The 16,157-nt window shown below is 47.8% G+C and overlaps 1 protein-coding gene across 7 annotated transcripts in view; it reads left to right on the top strand.

The window, feature by feature from the left end:
* The window catches only part of MAP4 (microtubule associated protein 4), a 123,857-nt gene that overhangs the window by 89,147 nt on the left and 18,553 nt on the right, over positions 1-16,157 (top strand). For 5 of the 7 annotated variants that reach the window (XM_014955766.1, XM_014955762.1, XM_014955765.1 and 2 more), the window contains 2 exons: positions 13,445-13,545; positions 14,669-14,890. In XM_014955766.1, the coding sequence (XP_014811252.1) occupies positions 13,445-13,545; positions 14,669-14,890 (323 nt within the window). The remainder of the gene's footprint in view (positions 1-13,444; positions 13,546-14,668; positions 14,891-16,157) is intronic. The other 2 variants (XM_014955768.1, XM_014955764.1) reach the window with 1 other exon arrangement.

Raw genomic sequence — 16,157 nt, 5'->3', positions numbered from 1 at the left:
ACACCCCCCCCCAACCCACCCCCCGAGTATCTGGCCAGAGCTGGGGTTTTCTATTGCAGAAGTGCATTCCTCTTGATATTTTTTTTGTGTGTTTTAAAGGCTAAAACCTGCCGGTTTCCTTCGAACTAGCGGCCGACTGCGGAAAATGAGGGCGTGCGGCAGGGGGTGGGGAGGAAGGAGGGTTCGGTGGGTTGTGGTTTGTTGGGTTGGTTGGTTTGGTTTTTTTTTTTTTGGGGGGGGGTGAATAGAAGGGGGCACGGTGTGTCGTCACCGGCGCCGGCAGCCGGCGAGCGCGGAGGTTGTTGGCGTCGGAGCCGCGGGAGGAGGAAGCCGAAGGGAAGGAGCAGGAGAGGAGATGTCTCTCTCCGACAAGCAGCCGGCATCGCTCTCCGAATACAGCCAGCTGTGCCACAGCAAGAACCCCGAGAGCTTCCCCGAAACCTTCCGCTGCATGGAGTCCCCCAAAGATTTCGGCAAAACGGAGTTCGAGTGGCAGAGGACCGAGGGGAAGCTTAACGAGATTGGCTTGAATGTAAACTCGGGGGGACCCATTAAGGACGGGCTCGTTAAGAGCGCCGGCTTCACCGACGAGGACAAGCTCTGCTTCTTCGAAGGCAAATTAGACAAAGAGCTAAAAATAGCTCAGAAAGACAAAAGGGAAATTGAGGTGCAAGGCAAAAAATACCAGGCGGCTGCAGGTCACCTTGAGAGCTGGTCTCTGATTTCCGACACGTTTCCTTCTGCAGAAGGGAACTTCACAAACCCGAAAACTACAGATTTTCAGGTGGGACAGGCAGGAGCTGAAAAACCCGGCGCCGGGCTGGGTAAAAATGAAGCCATCACCGACCAGGAGAAGGTGGCTGGGCTGGAGAGCAGACGCCAGCCCGAGCCCACCCTGCCCAACGTGGCCGTGTCCCAGAGCGATCCCAGCAAAGCCGGGAAGGAACCCGAAATCAGCGTCTGGAATCCCAATTTCCACCCTGTCCCCCCTCAGGACATGGGGTGGAAAGAAGGGAGCCTGAAAAAAGATGGACCCCCCAGCTACTGCGTGATGGGGGTGGTCAACGACAGTTCCGCGGCGCCCAAGCCGGGACCCCCAACCACCACCGTGGAGCTCGCCCAAGATGACTCCAAGAGTGGGCAGTTCAATAACGCCGCTGGCGCTGAGGAAGAGGAGATGGAGGACAAGCTGGGCTGTGGGGAGGAGGGTGATTTCCCAGGCAGGGCTGCCCACCCCAGGAAGGCCATGAGGCGTGCCATGTCCGAGTGCTCCCACTTGTCGGTGCCCCTCGCCCTCAACCTGGCCGATAAATACCCTGAGCCGGTGCTTAGAGAAGACGTGGCCACTGGGCTGCTCTCTCCTAATAGCAGCCTGACCCAGTGCTCCAGCCCCACGGCCAGGAAGCCAGGAGCTCCCATGAAGAGGTCAATGACCGTGGCGGAGGAGCAAACATCTGGCTCCGGCTCGGGACCGGAGCAGAACCGTGCGGGGCCGGTGGGGAAGGAGCATCAATCCCCCCCGACGGAGGAACCGGCCGCCAAGAAGAGAGAGGATCGGAACGGCGGCGGCAACTCGGGCAAGAAAGAGCTGGGCAGCCCGAGCTTGTATCACAGCAAGCTGGAGCAAATCCCTGAAATCAGCAGCCAGGACAAAGAGAAGGAGGAGGCGGCGGCGGCGACTAAAGGGGAGAAGAGAAACGCCAGCGATGGAGCTGCCGGTGCTGCTTCTCACCAGAGCAAAGGCACCGAGACGGAACGGGGCAAAACTACCCCGCCGGAAAGAAAAGAAATGGAGGTCAGCACCACACAGGGCTCCCCGGCTCCCAAGCAAGGAGATCCGCCACGTGATGGTACGTTGGTAATTTTTACCTCCCTCGGGGGAGCCTGGGGAGCAAGGAGCTGACTTCAGGGGGGATGCAGGCGGAGGGGGGGAGGCTCCATCCGCCTGAAGAGACCGACACGGGTCCGGGTCTGGTAGTTTAGAACAAAGGATGTGGTTTTAGATAGGTGAAAAAGGAGGAAAAATGGTTCAAAAAGATAATTACCTGGCTGATTTCAGAGCACGGGTTGCAGCTCCAGCTGTGAATTGCGTGCTGGGGTCCTGAGCCTGAGTGATGGGATTTATAAATCTGTGCTCTCCACAGTGGCAATAGCTCTCCAGTCCCCTCTCGCCACTCCCTGTCATGATAGGTATTCTGATAAATATATATATATTTATATATCTGATTTGCCAGCTGCATCATTAGAGCGAGGACGTTTGATCAAAGTTAAACCCCGTGTCAAAAATACCTGAGATTTGTGCTTTTTCCGTGAAGCTTTGAGCACCTTTTGGGGTTTCTCCCTGAGGGTGCCGGGGCGAGTGAGTGGGTTAAGCTCTTGGAAGGGAGATTTCCCAGCGCCGAAATTCCAAGTGGAATTTTCCCCCTTTACTTTTCTCTGCCCTCTTTTCCCCAAACCCCCGTTGCCAGCGGTCCCTTCCCCGTGGCTGGGCATCAATAGCAGCTTGTTTTGTGTTGGAGCGGTTTGTTGTTGCGATAGCGCTGGGATGGATGAGGTCAGTCTTCCCGGATTTAAAAATCAGTGAAAAGAGTAGTTAATCTTTGTTCTCCAGCCTGGAAAAACATCCACATCCCTCTCGCCAGCTTCAGCCAGCAAGAAAACTGGGGTTTTTTTTGCAGATTTTGGGTGTGAAGGGGGGGGTCTGGTGCTTTGTCTGTTGCCCGTATTAATGAGAGCTTTGCACGGGAAGAGGAAAGAAAATGTGTCAGGGGATAAAGACAAAAGGCTTGTGTGAGGATTTTTTGCATCTGATGATGCTGGTTTGCTTGGACCTTCAGAGGATGGATATAAAACTTGACATTGTCATGCCCGGGTGTGAGAGGAGGGTAAGGGGCTGGTGGGGGCTTCAGGTCGAGCTGCAAAAGGCTCGAGTTTGGGTTGAAAAGCTGAGATTTTGCAGCGGGGAGAGTGGAAAAGGCAGTCTCTGAGCCACCGTGGGCTGCAAGAACTACAGCTTAGGAGTCCTCTCCTCCGGTTTGCGGCGTGTGAGTGACACCCCATGGTCAGTCGGTCGCCTCTCATCACCCGTCCCTCCAGCTGTCACCACTTCCAGCAGAATCATATTCTGCCTCTAATTAGAGTTTTACTTGTCATAGAATCATAGAATGGTTAGAGTTGGAAGGGACCTTAAAGACCATCAATTTCCACCCCTCCCTGCCCTGGGCAGGGACACCTCCCACCAGCCCAGGTTGCTCCAAGCCCCCTCCAACTTGGCCTTGAACCCCTCCAGGGATGGAGCAGCCACAGCTTCTCTCTCTAATCCAGGGATGGGGCAGCCACAGCTTCTCCCTCTAGTAATTTCTCTGAGGTGCTTTTAATTTCCAAGATTCATGGTCAGAGATCCATAGAAGGAGGTTTTGGCAGCAGAAACCTCCTGGCTCCCAGGTGCCAAGGAGTCTTACCTGCTTCCCTTTCCATGATCTCAGCGTTACCTTGTTCCTCACGGTCTACTTGGTGCACAGATTTTAAATAACTCTGGCAGCGGTGAGACGCAGCGGTGTCAGTTTTGGTGGCAGCACATCAGGGATTGCAGACATCGCTCCCTCCGGAGCCTGAACAGAGACATCAAGTCCTTTCACGCAGGCGGGAGCTGTCAGTTCTCCTGGTGATGGTCACCAGAGCCATGCAGTGAGGTCCTGGCTGTGAGACGTGCTTGGAGGGGACACCTGGAGATGGATTTGGATGTAAGAAGGAGCTGCTCAATTTTGTACTTAGAATCATAGAATCAGAATGGTTTGGGTTGGAAGGGACCTTAAAGCCCACCCAGTCTCACCCCCGGACACGTCCCACCAGCCCAGGTTGCTCCAAGCCCCCTCCAACCTGCCCTTGAACCCCTCCAGGGATGGGGCAGCCACAGCTTCTCTGGCCAACCTGGGCCAGGCTCTCCCCACCCTCACACCAAACAAGTTCTTCCCCACAGCTCAGCTCCATCTCCCCTCTTTCAGGGTCAAACCGTACTTAGAAGAGTCATCAGGCTTCTTGCTAACTTAAGCATGATGTGGGTAAAAGTGATGTTGGCAAGGAATGTGGACCAGAAAAAGTACTATATTTGTGCCCACCTTCCATGTCCCAGAATTTTGGGGGGTGGGATTTGCTGACATCCACACCACAACTGAAGTTCATTTGCAATGAGGCAAATTAGGGAGGAGGTTCGTATTTTGGACCAGCAGGAAACCAGGTTTGGCAAATTCCGTTGAGCTGGAGAGACACAACCGTTTCCAAACACAGATATGTGGGGTTTTTCAATCAGAAAACCACTGAAAACCCAATGTGAAGGGGGATTGACACGTTTTCCCCAGAGGGGCTGAGCGTCCGCCACGTAAAGGTCACTGAAAGATGTCAACGCTCAGAGTCTTCTGGTTGGGCTGCTCTTTGCAGATGCCTAATTTCTATTCCCAAGCTTTTTTGAAGCGTCTGGGTTTATAATGTTGTGCTCTCTGAGTCTTTATTTTAAAAGCCCAAGTTATTGTCCCTATAACCTTAGATACGGGAATAACCAAGTTGGCAACTGGCTCTGGGGCTCTGCTGGGCAAGCAAACGATAGAGTTTTAACTTCTTTTTTCCTTTTTTTCTCCCAAATTAACAACTGGCTTGGTTTGGTTTGTTGGGTACAATGCCCTGGTAAGAAATAAACTCTGGATTTATTCTCTCCTGGACAGAAACCACAGCAGTGGAAGCAATAAATTGTTTTCTTTACTTTACGTAATTGTAGTTTAGAAAGGATTTTTGGAATGCAAGAGAAAACAGAGAAAAATTCCTTGGATGTTTCCGAAATGCTTTCAAACTCAATAACCAGGGAGGCGTTTATCATAAAAATAACTGGACCGAGCGAGCGGTCTCTGCTGTGAGGATGGAACTGATTCTAAATCCATCCTTTGCATTTTATTTCTGGCTGAATTACCCGTGTGTTTCCTTATCGCCTTCTCCTGCTTCAGGCTTGGCATCTCCTCCCAGCTCTCCTTCCAGCCGCCACGTGTCCCATAAAATGGTCCATATCTCTCTTTTATCTCAGAGAAATAGGTTCTTCCTTCTCCTTTTTAATTCCTCCATTTCCTGCCTGTCCCTTCTCTTCATTCTGAATTTAGTGCTTTCATTCAGGGGTAACGACTTTCATCGCTTGCACCTTTTTTTCAGCCTAAAAATTCTTTAAAGGAATTGGCTGACCTGATTCCAATCATCAGAACGACGTCCTTGGGACTTCTGCCAGGGGCTGATTTCCTCGGTGCTGGCCAAGCAGGGTTTGGTCGGTTTGGGTTTGGGTTCCTCCAGGGCTTGGTCAGTTTGAGGTATTTTTTTTGCTAAACCTCTACTATTTTATTTTTTTTTAAGGTGACCTAGAATTGTCCATCAAATATTTCTTTCTTGCAGATTGTTGGGTGTTAATATGATGGCACGGTTTATTTTCAGTCTAAAAACTGACAAAAAGGAGTTCCCTTTCGAATCTCTCGCGTGTTTTATGGTTTTAAGGAAGGAATTCCTGGCTGCAGAGTGAGGTTATTTATTTTTCTATTGTGAGTTAATCAAATATCAGAGGAGAAGATTCAAGATGTGGAATCTCCGTTCTTGGAGATGCTACAGCCCCAATCTGGTATAATTTGCGTGGGGGGATTGGGCTAAATGACCTCCAGAGATCCCTCCCAACCTACGATGTTCTGGTCTTCTAATATTAAATAATTACACGGGTTAAAAAGCTGTTGGAGAAGGGGGTAATCTCTAAATGGCTTGTTCTGGCCCCTGATTTCCCCCCTGATTTCCCCAGCAGCCGCTGCGTCTCTCACCAGAACAAGCGGCCGCGTTGTTTCCTGCCCTGAACAAGGGATTTGATTCCCCTTCCCGTTGTGTGTGAGCTGTTTGTGTGATTTATTGCACGTATCTAAGTGGGTATCGCTTAGACAAGCGGTGTCAGTCATCACGCCTTCACCTTCTGCCTTTTCTCCCTTTCTTTGAATTTCTTGAAATATTTTCTGCTCTGAAACACCCAAAATTCCGGGCTCCACTGGGTCGCGCTGAGCTGGGACCCTCATCCCTCTGCGACTCAGCACCTCGCTCAAATTATCTCACTTTTCCCATTCTTATTTCTTTATAAATCCATGAGCAAGGGGCGCCTCCAGTGCAACTTTGGGATCTCCTGCAGGTTTTTTTTGTTTGTTTTGCAGCGGGACACTTTGGGGTTTAGATAAAAATAGAATCCAAGAGTTCCAACGTGTGTGAGTTGGGAGTCGGGCTGCGAGAGCCTGTGGCCTCGGGTTTGCAGAGATTAAAGTTAATTACGGGCTTAGGAAACAGCCCGGCCACCTCGTAACGAACCGGTGATACTTCTTCAAGATGGGGTGGGTTCCCCGTTCTGTAACACCCGCTTGTGCTTTCTCTAAAATCCCCAAAATTCGAAGGGGACCTTCCCACCAGTGGGTTCCAGCAGATGGGGAGGTGTCAAGGGGAGCAGGGCAGGGAGATGTTCGGCAGCAGAAGATGAGTTGAGGGCAGCCCAATGCTGGTCCCGTGCGCTGGTCCTCCCTGGAAATCCCTGCTGAAAGCTTGAGGGGATGAGGACTTAAAAAATGAGGACTTCAATGGATGGGTCTCCAGGGCAGGCTGGGTTGGGTAAAGGTGTATAAAACGTAGTGCTTCAAGTCCAAGTCCTTGTATCAACTGAAAGGCCCCTCAGACCAGCTCCTCTGTGGCTTGGGTCGGTCTCAGATGATAGGTAAGAATTTGACGTTGGATGAGTTGGATCATTGGTCATAGCTTTGTGAGTAAGTGTTCAGAGATATTTGTAATTATTTTGTGTTTTGAACAGTATGGAATTGCAGTTTTATACCTAGGGATGATGAAAAGAGATTGTCCCCCAGCCCCAGCACTGCCCAAGCTCAGGTGTCCTCCTGGAGGTGCTGGGAGGTGTCAGCAACGCTCAGCCCAGCCTTGGGGACAGGCCAAAATTAGGAATTCAGGTGACATTTCTTCCCTACTCCCCACTTGATGTCCCATCTAAGAGCGTTTCAATTAATGCTGGGGTTTTGCTGGTGGTTTTGGGGACTGGGAGATGTCCTTGTCTCTCTTGCTTCGGTTTGTCGGGGGCGTTGAGGGAAAATAGAGCTTTTTGTTGGGTTGATGAACGCGCTTCCACTTTTATCAATGAAAAGGGAAAAGCTAGTGGGTTTTTTTAGCTTTTTTAATATCCAGCCTCAAATTTTTAGCCCAGTGTTACAATCAGAGCACGTTAATTACTCTCACTAGCGGGTGATTGCAGTTCACGCCGCGTTAGGTAACGTGGCAAGCAGCTCAGGCTGTTCTAGAAGAATGAGTTCTGAGATTTAGGATTTCCCTTCTTGGGTTAAAAAAAAATAGAGTCTTTGCAACTCAACCTGGGTTTACAAGATGCAGGAAAGAGGACATCTGCTTTATTCCTTAATTCTTGACACACGTTGATTGAGTCGCATTCAGTGCTGAATAAAATGCTTGTCTATTCTGTATTTGGGTCAAAAAGGAGACGCTTTATTTAGCTTTTTCTGGAGAGGAGAAAGCAGATAAAGGTTGTATGTCTGCTTAAATTCAGATTTGTTGCGGTTGTAGATACTTTTTGTCTTAAGAACCTTAAGCAAAAAGGCTTTATTTGATGGATGGTGGGTTTCATGACGAAGCAGCTCCTTCTGGATGGCGAGGGATGGAGGAGGAAGAGCTTCTGCTTCTCCGCAGCCGTTTCTGGGAAGAGCAATATTTAACGTGGTCTGGGCTTGTGTCTGAGGTTGTTTACGGTGAAGAGGGAGAGTAAAGATGGTCATTGCCTTATTGCTTAATCTATTTCTCTTAATGGCTTTTCAGCTGATGACTCTAATCCCTGGGAGAATTATGGAGCTGTTCTCATTGAATGATGTTTTAGTTCAGCTTATCCCGCGGAATCTCCCTCGCTGGGGACGCGGCAGACGAGCGCCCGGCCTGGTTGGCCAGGGACAAGGAAAACATGACATAACAGTCTTTAAAAATCTTCCATAATTACTGTTAGCCTTCATTTTCACTTCAGCTTTTGCTCACCGAGGTAGCAGAAAACAGAATTACTCACTTTTGGCCTTTTAAGGTGAGCCCCAAGATGTGTCACACCGGGGTCTTCACTTGCTCCTTTTGACATCAAAAGTCAATTTTTGGGTATTCTTATTCTTGAATAAGCTGCCATGTGATATTTGAGAACTGCAGGCACACAGGCTTTTATTCTGAGCTCCAGACAATGCAGTGACATGGTTTCACTTCTAAAAAATACTCACGGGTATGTTTCTATAAGTACTTTTTTCTAATTTTACTTCTTCAGGGAAGGAAACACCATCAGTAAAGCTTTTGGGATTTAGTGCCTGGTTTTTTCACGCGCAGTAAGAGCTGTCACGAGGGCTGTTACAGCCAAACTGATGGTGAAAGGGTCTGAAAGGCTGAAGGTCTGTGTTTGCTCTGCTCTTGGGTCCCAGCTCAGCTCTAACCCTCCTGGGTTTGTTTCTGTCCTTGGAGAGGAGGAGCAATAACGCTCCTGTCGTAAGGATTTTATAGGACTTAGGTGTCCTAAGGATGGTTCTGTGGGGCTTCCCTTCAGCTAATGGAGTTCTAAGAATTCAGGAAGGAAGAGAGAATAAAGGAGAAAAAATTATATTGATTTATAAATTCATTATGCACTTGATTTCTGAATGTGATGTGGGAATCTGCACATTGTCCTCTGTCTCAAGAAATTAGAAGTCTGATAAATAAAGGCATCGTATTAGAGATGTTCATATGGGGAATGGCCAAATAAACTACAACTGTGTAGCACTGGAGAGGGAGGACTTGGGGAGGGAGATGGTTGCCATCACTGTCCGTAAAGCCATGAATGACATGAAAGTTGTGAACGAGAGAAGACTCTTCCGTTTTTCCAGGATAAGAATATGGGTCAGGAAACGAAAATAGCAGCAGCCGATGAGAGCGAACGGTGCTGGGTGAGTTGTGAGCAATTTACGGTGAAGCCGTAAAACAACTTGTGCCAGGAATTTGTGAATTGAGAGTCTTTCTTTTTTCTACCATGCATTAGTCAAATATCGGAGGAGAAGCCCCAGGATGTGGAATCTCCATGCTTGGAGATGCTACAGCCTCGAGGAATCTGGTATAATTTGAGTGGGGGGATTGGGCTGAATGACCTCCAGAGATCCCTCCCAACCTACGATGTTCTGGTCTTCTAATATTAAATAATTACACGGGTTAAAAAGCTGTTGGACAAGGGGGTAATCTCTAAATTGCAAGTCACAGGATGGTTAGGAAGGGGTTTTTTTTGGAGGAGAGCGGGGTGGCGTTTTCTCCTTATGATGAGGAAAACTGTAGGTAGTTATTCATAATTGGGACTTGGCTTCAAGAAGACGTACGATTAAATGTAGGCATCCTCCTCTCCACAGCTGGAACAGAGTCACTTAGGATGGAACAGAGCTCTGGGGGTCTCCAGTTTAACCCCCAACTCAAAACCCACGTGTAAGTACATCAAGTTGTTCCAAGGGCCATGTGTGTCCCTTCCAGGTCTGAATGTCTCCAAGGATGGAGATCTCACAACCTCTTTGGGCTCCTTCCACTGTGTGACCTCCTTATATTTGGGAATTACACTGGCCATGGGTGTGAGCAGCTTGGTCTACTGGGACCTGCTCCGAGGGGTGGGTTGGGCTGGTGAGCCTTGTTCCCTCTGACTTCAGTTTTCATCTGAGCACCGTGGGCTCTTCTTGGCTGGGTCCTTCCTCCAGCAGTGGCAAATAGTCTGTTTTCTGGTGACAAATACTGGCTTTCTGGTGACAAATGTGCCTGTTTTGTCTAAAATCCCAATGGGAGCGTGTCGGAAGGATGCTCGGTATCGCTCTTAAGGGAGACAAAAAGCACCACGTCTCGAGTTCTCTCCTTCATAATTGATGCCTGAGATGGGAATTATTGCTTCCAGTGTTGCTCTTAGAAATTATGAAGCAGAGGTTCCTTGCGGTATTGTGAAAAAAGGTTGATTTCCATTGGATTTCCACCATTAAAAACTCATTTAGTGAGTAGCGAGTGGTTGTGGGGGGATGAGGATGGAGGGACCAAACTGCGGCGCAGTGAGCAGCCGCGGGGAGAAAACAACCCCCATGGCAGGGGGATGCCTTTGAGTTTATCGGTGGAAGAGGCCAGATCCAGAATGTCCTTCCCAGTCTCCTTCAAACCCCTTTTCCACCCCCCGGGAGTAATTCCATCCCGGTGCTGACTCAGCAGAGCTGGATTTTCTCCCTGGGGAGCGGGAGGAGGAGCCGTGTTCAGGGCGAACACCAGCCCCCAACAAAATGCCTTTGAAATAACTTTCAGAGGGGTTTTTTTTGCCGTGCTTGGGGGAACAAGCAAACTGGAAAAAGTCCCTTAAATAATTCTTGCAGACTAATGAACAAATTTGATTGAAGTTTGGCAGCTTTGCCTAATATTCCCCCTAAGTAGGAAATGTTCCCAGGCGGTTCCCTGCCCCGTGTGGCAGAGAGTGTCCTCCTCATTAAAGGAGGGATGAAAGCAGAGGGTTGTTACGCAAATTGAGGGGGCACGAAACCAAACTCTCCTTCTGTAAATCCCTTGTGGGGTTGTGGACCCCCCTGTGTCAGAGCCTGGGAGAGGTGGAACCTGGATCATGGTTTCCTTCCCAGCTCTCCTGCGTTTGTTGTCAACGTCGTCCTCATCATCATCATCATCATTATCATCATCATTACTATTATTTATAGGTGCAGGTTGCTGAGCCCGTACGTGCGCTGTCCTGCAGCACAGCTACATTTCTGGGTTACATTTAAAAAAATAATAATTGAAAAATCCTATTTGTTTTGTAGAACCTCAATCTGATCATTTTGTGTGTTGACGTTACCTACTCCAAATTTCCTGTAGAGTAGCCTGGGCTTGATTAAATAACGTGAAATAATGTGAAATTCATGTTGTCATTAGTCCAGGAGCGTGGAAGCTGCTGGAATTTAAATCCTGAAACTTTGGAGGGTTTTTTTGAGCATTAGTCTCCCTGAGGAGATGGGTTCACGTTGCTGTGTAGCTGCTGGGGCACCGTCACCAAACCAGAGGGTTCGTGTTGCCGCTGAATTAGCTGAAATAATGACAGTACAGGGAAAGGTAACTTCCAAACGGATGGAAAATCACCTTGACTCGGAGATATTTGAGGCTGGTAGGACTCAAAATAAAACCATCGCCAGGCGCAGGGGCAAATGGAGGGGAGGTTGGTCCTTGGAAACAGGAACCATTGACAGTTGCTCTACACAATATATAAATAAATAAAAATAAAGGTTTATTGAAATGTAGCAGAGAAAACTGGTATAGAGGAGCCAATATAGATTAACTACTAAAAAAAAAAAAAGGTATTTTTAAGTTAACATGAATTATTCTTGAGACTTTTGCATTAACGGTCCTTGGAAACAGGAACCATTGACAGTTGCTCTACACAATATATCAATAAATAAAAATAAAGGTTTATTGAAACGTAGCAGAGAAAATTGGTATAGAGGAGCCAATATAGATTAACTACTAAAAAAAAAAGTATTTTTAAGTTAACACAAATGATTCTTGAGACTTTTGCATTAAAAATAGTGTCCAGTCTGTACGTTTTGGTGCTTGTTCTTCGTTCACAAGTCTTTTGTTAAATGCCAGCGCGGCGAAACATGTCGTACGACTTGGAAGCTCAATGGCCAATGCAATGTGGGGAGAAAACCAAGCTTCTAAACTTGTCCCAGAGTCAGAAAAAAAAAATAAATCAAGGACAAACCAACCCATCCTGTGGTTCAGCTTCAGCAGCGCGGGCGGAAGGTGCCATTTCTATTTTCCTTGTTTCACTAGTGGCGTTTGTACCAGAACTGACCCCTCCTCTGGGGCTCTCCCGGCAGGACTGACGGGCAAGAAAAGAGTGCAATAAAAATAGTCATTTTTCAAAAGAGGTAGAAAACACCCTTTTTCACCGTTGGAACGGTTACGCTATTGTCTGGTGGCCCCGTAGCGTGCGCCGCAGCGTTACAATCTGTTGCCTTGTTAGAAGAAGAAGCATCCACCACAGATAATGCTTTATGTTAATCCCCAGATGACAAGGGAGAAGGCGTACGTTGGTGATGGGTTCCTTGGGCCGTGTCCTTCATCGAATTCCAGCGCCGTCGCGCAGCAGCACCGCTGAAAATTAACGGTTTTAAAAGCTATTTATAGGGAAATTGCCTCTGGCGTGGCTCAGGGTGCGGAGCAGCGTGGCCGTTCTGCTGCAGGATTTGTAAGATTTAGGGAGAAGACTTGGCGAAGCTGCTCCTAAATTAACGTTTTGTTCTGTTGTCTGCTCTGGGGGGGTGGCAGTCACCCTCTGCCGGTGGCCAGACGTGGCTTTAGAGACTGGTTTTCAGAAGGAGATGAATTGGTTGTGGCTGCTCGGCTGCTCTTGGGAGATGAGCGTGTGTATCTGCTGTCCCCGCTCGGCCTTGGGTGGCAATGACAAAAATGACCCATCACCCTGAAAAAAATGGCAACCATTGTAGCCAAACTGAAGCTTTTTGCTGTGAAACACGTGTACAGCACCGTGGCACGATGGTTTTCACGCTTAACAAGGGCCAAGGTAACCCCCAACAATGGTTCCAGCACTAACAAGGGTCGGGATGATCCCCAGTGATGGTTTTCATGCTTAACAAGGGTTGGGATGATCCTCAATGATGGTTCCTGCACTCAACAAGGGTCAAGATGATGCCCAACAATGGTTTCGACACTTACCAAGGGTTGGGATGATCCCCAATGATGGTTCCCACACTAACAAGGGTTGGGATGATCCCTAACGATGGTTTTCACACTTAACAATGGTCGGGACTATCCCCCATGATGGTTTTCACACTTAACAAGGGTTGGGTGTTCCCCATGTTTCCATGTTCCTTCCCTTTCCCATTGGAGAGCTTGAAAACTTCAGGATAAGTCACAGCCTAAAACCTGGAAGAGGTCACAACTCCACCGTTACCATTCCAACATTTCATGTGAATGACTTGAAAGATGGGAAGGTTTGCTCTTCATTTACACCAGGGGTTTCCTCCATCAGCTGCCTGCCTTTTCCTGCTGGGATAACGTGAGAATTGGCTGCTATTGGCATCCAGGGAAAATCTTTCTTCCTGTAGGTGTTCTGGTTTGGGGGGAATTTTCCAGAAACAGCCAACCTCTAACTGTCTTGGTTCTGTCTCCTCCTGTTCTGTCTTGAATAATAGTAAACTAAAAAAAAAACTTTGTATATATATATTAAAAAATAATATATATATATAAAAAAATATGAAACCCCACATATATATTTATAAAAAAAATATATATGTAAAAACCCACAAAACCAAAAAAAAAAACCCTCAAACTTAAAAAGTCTCCCTTCCTTTTATTTTTTTCCCAGGAAAACCAGAAGAGACCAAACCAGCTGAAGCTGTGACAGGGAACGATATCACAGCACCCCCCAACAAAGAGCTTCCTCCCAGCCCTGAGAAGAAGACAAAGGTAGGTGTCATTTCACGTTCCGGCCTCTTCGTTTCTGCATATTTTTTTTTTAATTTCCCAGCTTTTCTGCTTCTTAAGCTGTGGCCACACGAGTTCTGTTTTCTGAGCTGCCGTTTGAGAACCGTTTTCACAGAAATAAAGAATTCCAGTTGCTGGAGTTGCCAACAAACAGCTCGGCCCGTAGTGGTGTTGATTGGAAATGGGTTTAATAAAGGCATGGCGAGCTTTATTTAAGTTAATTCCCTGTTTGTATGGGTGGTGTAGGAGTAGCAAACGTGTGGGATAACACTTCTGCTGCTCTGATGCTCTGCTCGCTGTTTGCAGCACATTTATTTGCGTTACAATTAGCATTCAGGGGTAATAGGAGCTGACATTCTCTTATTTTAGGGCTCTTTACAGAACATCTCGCTGTTTGCAGCACATTTATTTGCGTTACAATTAGCATTCAGGGGTAATAGGAGCTGAAATTCTCTTATTTTAGGGCTCTTTATGGAACAGAGAGGTACTTGCTGTTAGAGTTTGCCCCGTTTGGCAAAATCCAACCCCAAATTCTCAGGGCAGTGGCCAAGGCTGGGGGGTTGTGGTCCCCTCACCGGCAGTGGCCACGTGGCCAGGAGAGGGGATATGGGGGGGTTTGGGAGCCCCCCGGCCGCTGTGTCCTGCGGTTGGGGAGCGATGTCCCCGTGCACTGGGCACAGGACGGGATGCCAGGAGCACCCACCACTAATCCCAGCTCCCCCAGCCCTTCCTTCTGCTGCTTTCCACGTGGCTGGAATTCATCCTTTTCGCTTGGAATCAAACGGCAAACCCCCCCACCCCACCCCCTGGGCCCCGAGGGCAGCTTCATCTCCTGCTGCTTCCTTTTGGTCCTTTTATGAGGCTCAGAAAACAGAAAGCTGATTATTTTGGGTTCGTTTCATTTAAAATACCATCTTTCCGTTCTTGCAGCTCGATATTTTGGTTTTACGATGCGCTGTTATTTTTTTGTTGTTGTTTTATTGTTGCATTTTTTGTGTTTTGTTTTGTTTTGTTTCGTTTTTATGCCGGATTTTGCTTTTTTTTTTTTTTTTTTTTTTAAAATTTTTTTTTTTTTTTTTTTTTTTTTTTTTGAAAACCCCTAAAGCCTGCCGCCTCCGCCTCCTCCACAAAACCTGCCGCCACGAAAGCCAGGCCCTTGTCAGCCCCCAGCCCCAAACGGCCGCTCTCGGCCCCCGCTGACCCAAACAAAAAACGCACCAGCCCCACGGCAGGTCCTCCTTCGGCCACCGCCGCCAAGCGCCCGGCCACCGGCACCTCCCGTCCCTCCTCCTCCTCCTCCTTAGCTCCGAAAGAGACGAAACCAAAGGTAAGAAACACTTTGCTTTCCTGCGGGAGCTCCCAGAACTGATTGACCTCTTCGTTTACCAGCCGCCTCTCCCACCTCTCCCACCCATCAAATCCCAGCTCTAGTCACGATTTTTCACCCAAAGAGTGGTCGGGCATTGGAACAGGCTGCCCAGGGAGGGGGTGGAGTCCCCATCCCTGGCTGTGTTTAAGGGCCGTTTAGATGCAGTGCTGAGGGACATGGTGTAGGGGAGGACTTTGTAGAGTAGGGGAGATGGTTGGACTCGATGATCCCAAGGGTCTCTTCCAACCTAGACCATTCTATGAGTCTATGATTCTATGAGGGTGAGCTCAGGACTGGGATTGGCTGTTAGGAGCTGCACAGTTATTAATATCGCCTTCCATTAACCCACTAATTAACCCACCCCCCAAGTGTTTAATTTTGTGTTGTCACGGAGGAGAAGGTTAAACTTGACGGTGTTACTGCCGTTGTCCTCGTGAGCTGTCAGGAGGACACAGTTCACAATAAAATTATTTCTTTTCATTAATAAAGGGTGGGTTTTTAAACATACATACACTACAAACGTAGGAAAACTCTAAAATCCAGAGAAGAATCAGGGAAAACTGAATGGAGAGCTCAGGTATTAATATTGGGGGGGGGGGGGAAATCAGTTTTGAGCACTTCAGTATTTCCCCTGCTTGTTTGGCTGTTATAAAAAATGCAGAAAGGTAACTGATAATAGGGGCTTAGGAAATAGTGGAGGTTTGTCATTCTCCAACAAGAGAATTGTGGCCAGTTCTTAGTGTTGCATCTTGAAGTGGAATTACAGCATCCCCAAGTAATGCTAAGAACGGGAAACGCCCCTTGAATTTTCCCTACACTAACTTATTGTACAGAATAAGGTGTCAAATTTGAAAGAGAATGTTAAAATCTATTTTGGAAGCTTGATGTTTAGTTCCTAGCATTTCTACTACAGGCTTAAGCTTAACTGCATTCGAGTGCCTGAAAACTAACTAAAAATAACAAAAAGAGTATGAAAGCGCAGACATAAATCTGTGCTTGGGTGGGTTTTTGTTCTGTGAACCACTGTCTTCAGTTTTAAGTTTTGTGTGATTCTGCATCCCTTTTTGAGGAAATAAAAATCTCCTCTCATTTCTTTCCATGCATTAACTCGGTATTTTAATACCCAAGAGATCAGTCAGGTCACAAACAAGTGCCGGGGAGAGGCAGGAAATAGTTTTCCAAGTGAGGAACGAACCACGGACACCTAATTCTTGGGTCCACGGCG

Source organism: Calidris pugnax, unplaced genomic scaffold (genome assembly GCF_001431845.1).
Source record: "Calidris pugnax isolate Ruff unplaced genomic scaffold, ASM143184v1 scaffold272, whole genome shotgun sequence".
Taxonomy (NCBI): Eukaryota; Metazoa; Chordata; class Aves; order Charadriiformes; family Scolopacidae; genus Calidris; species Calidris pugnax.
This window is presented reverse-complemented; position numbering and strand designations above follow the sequence as displayed.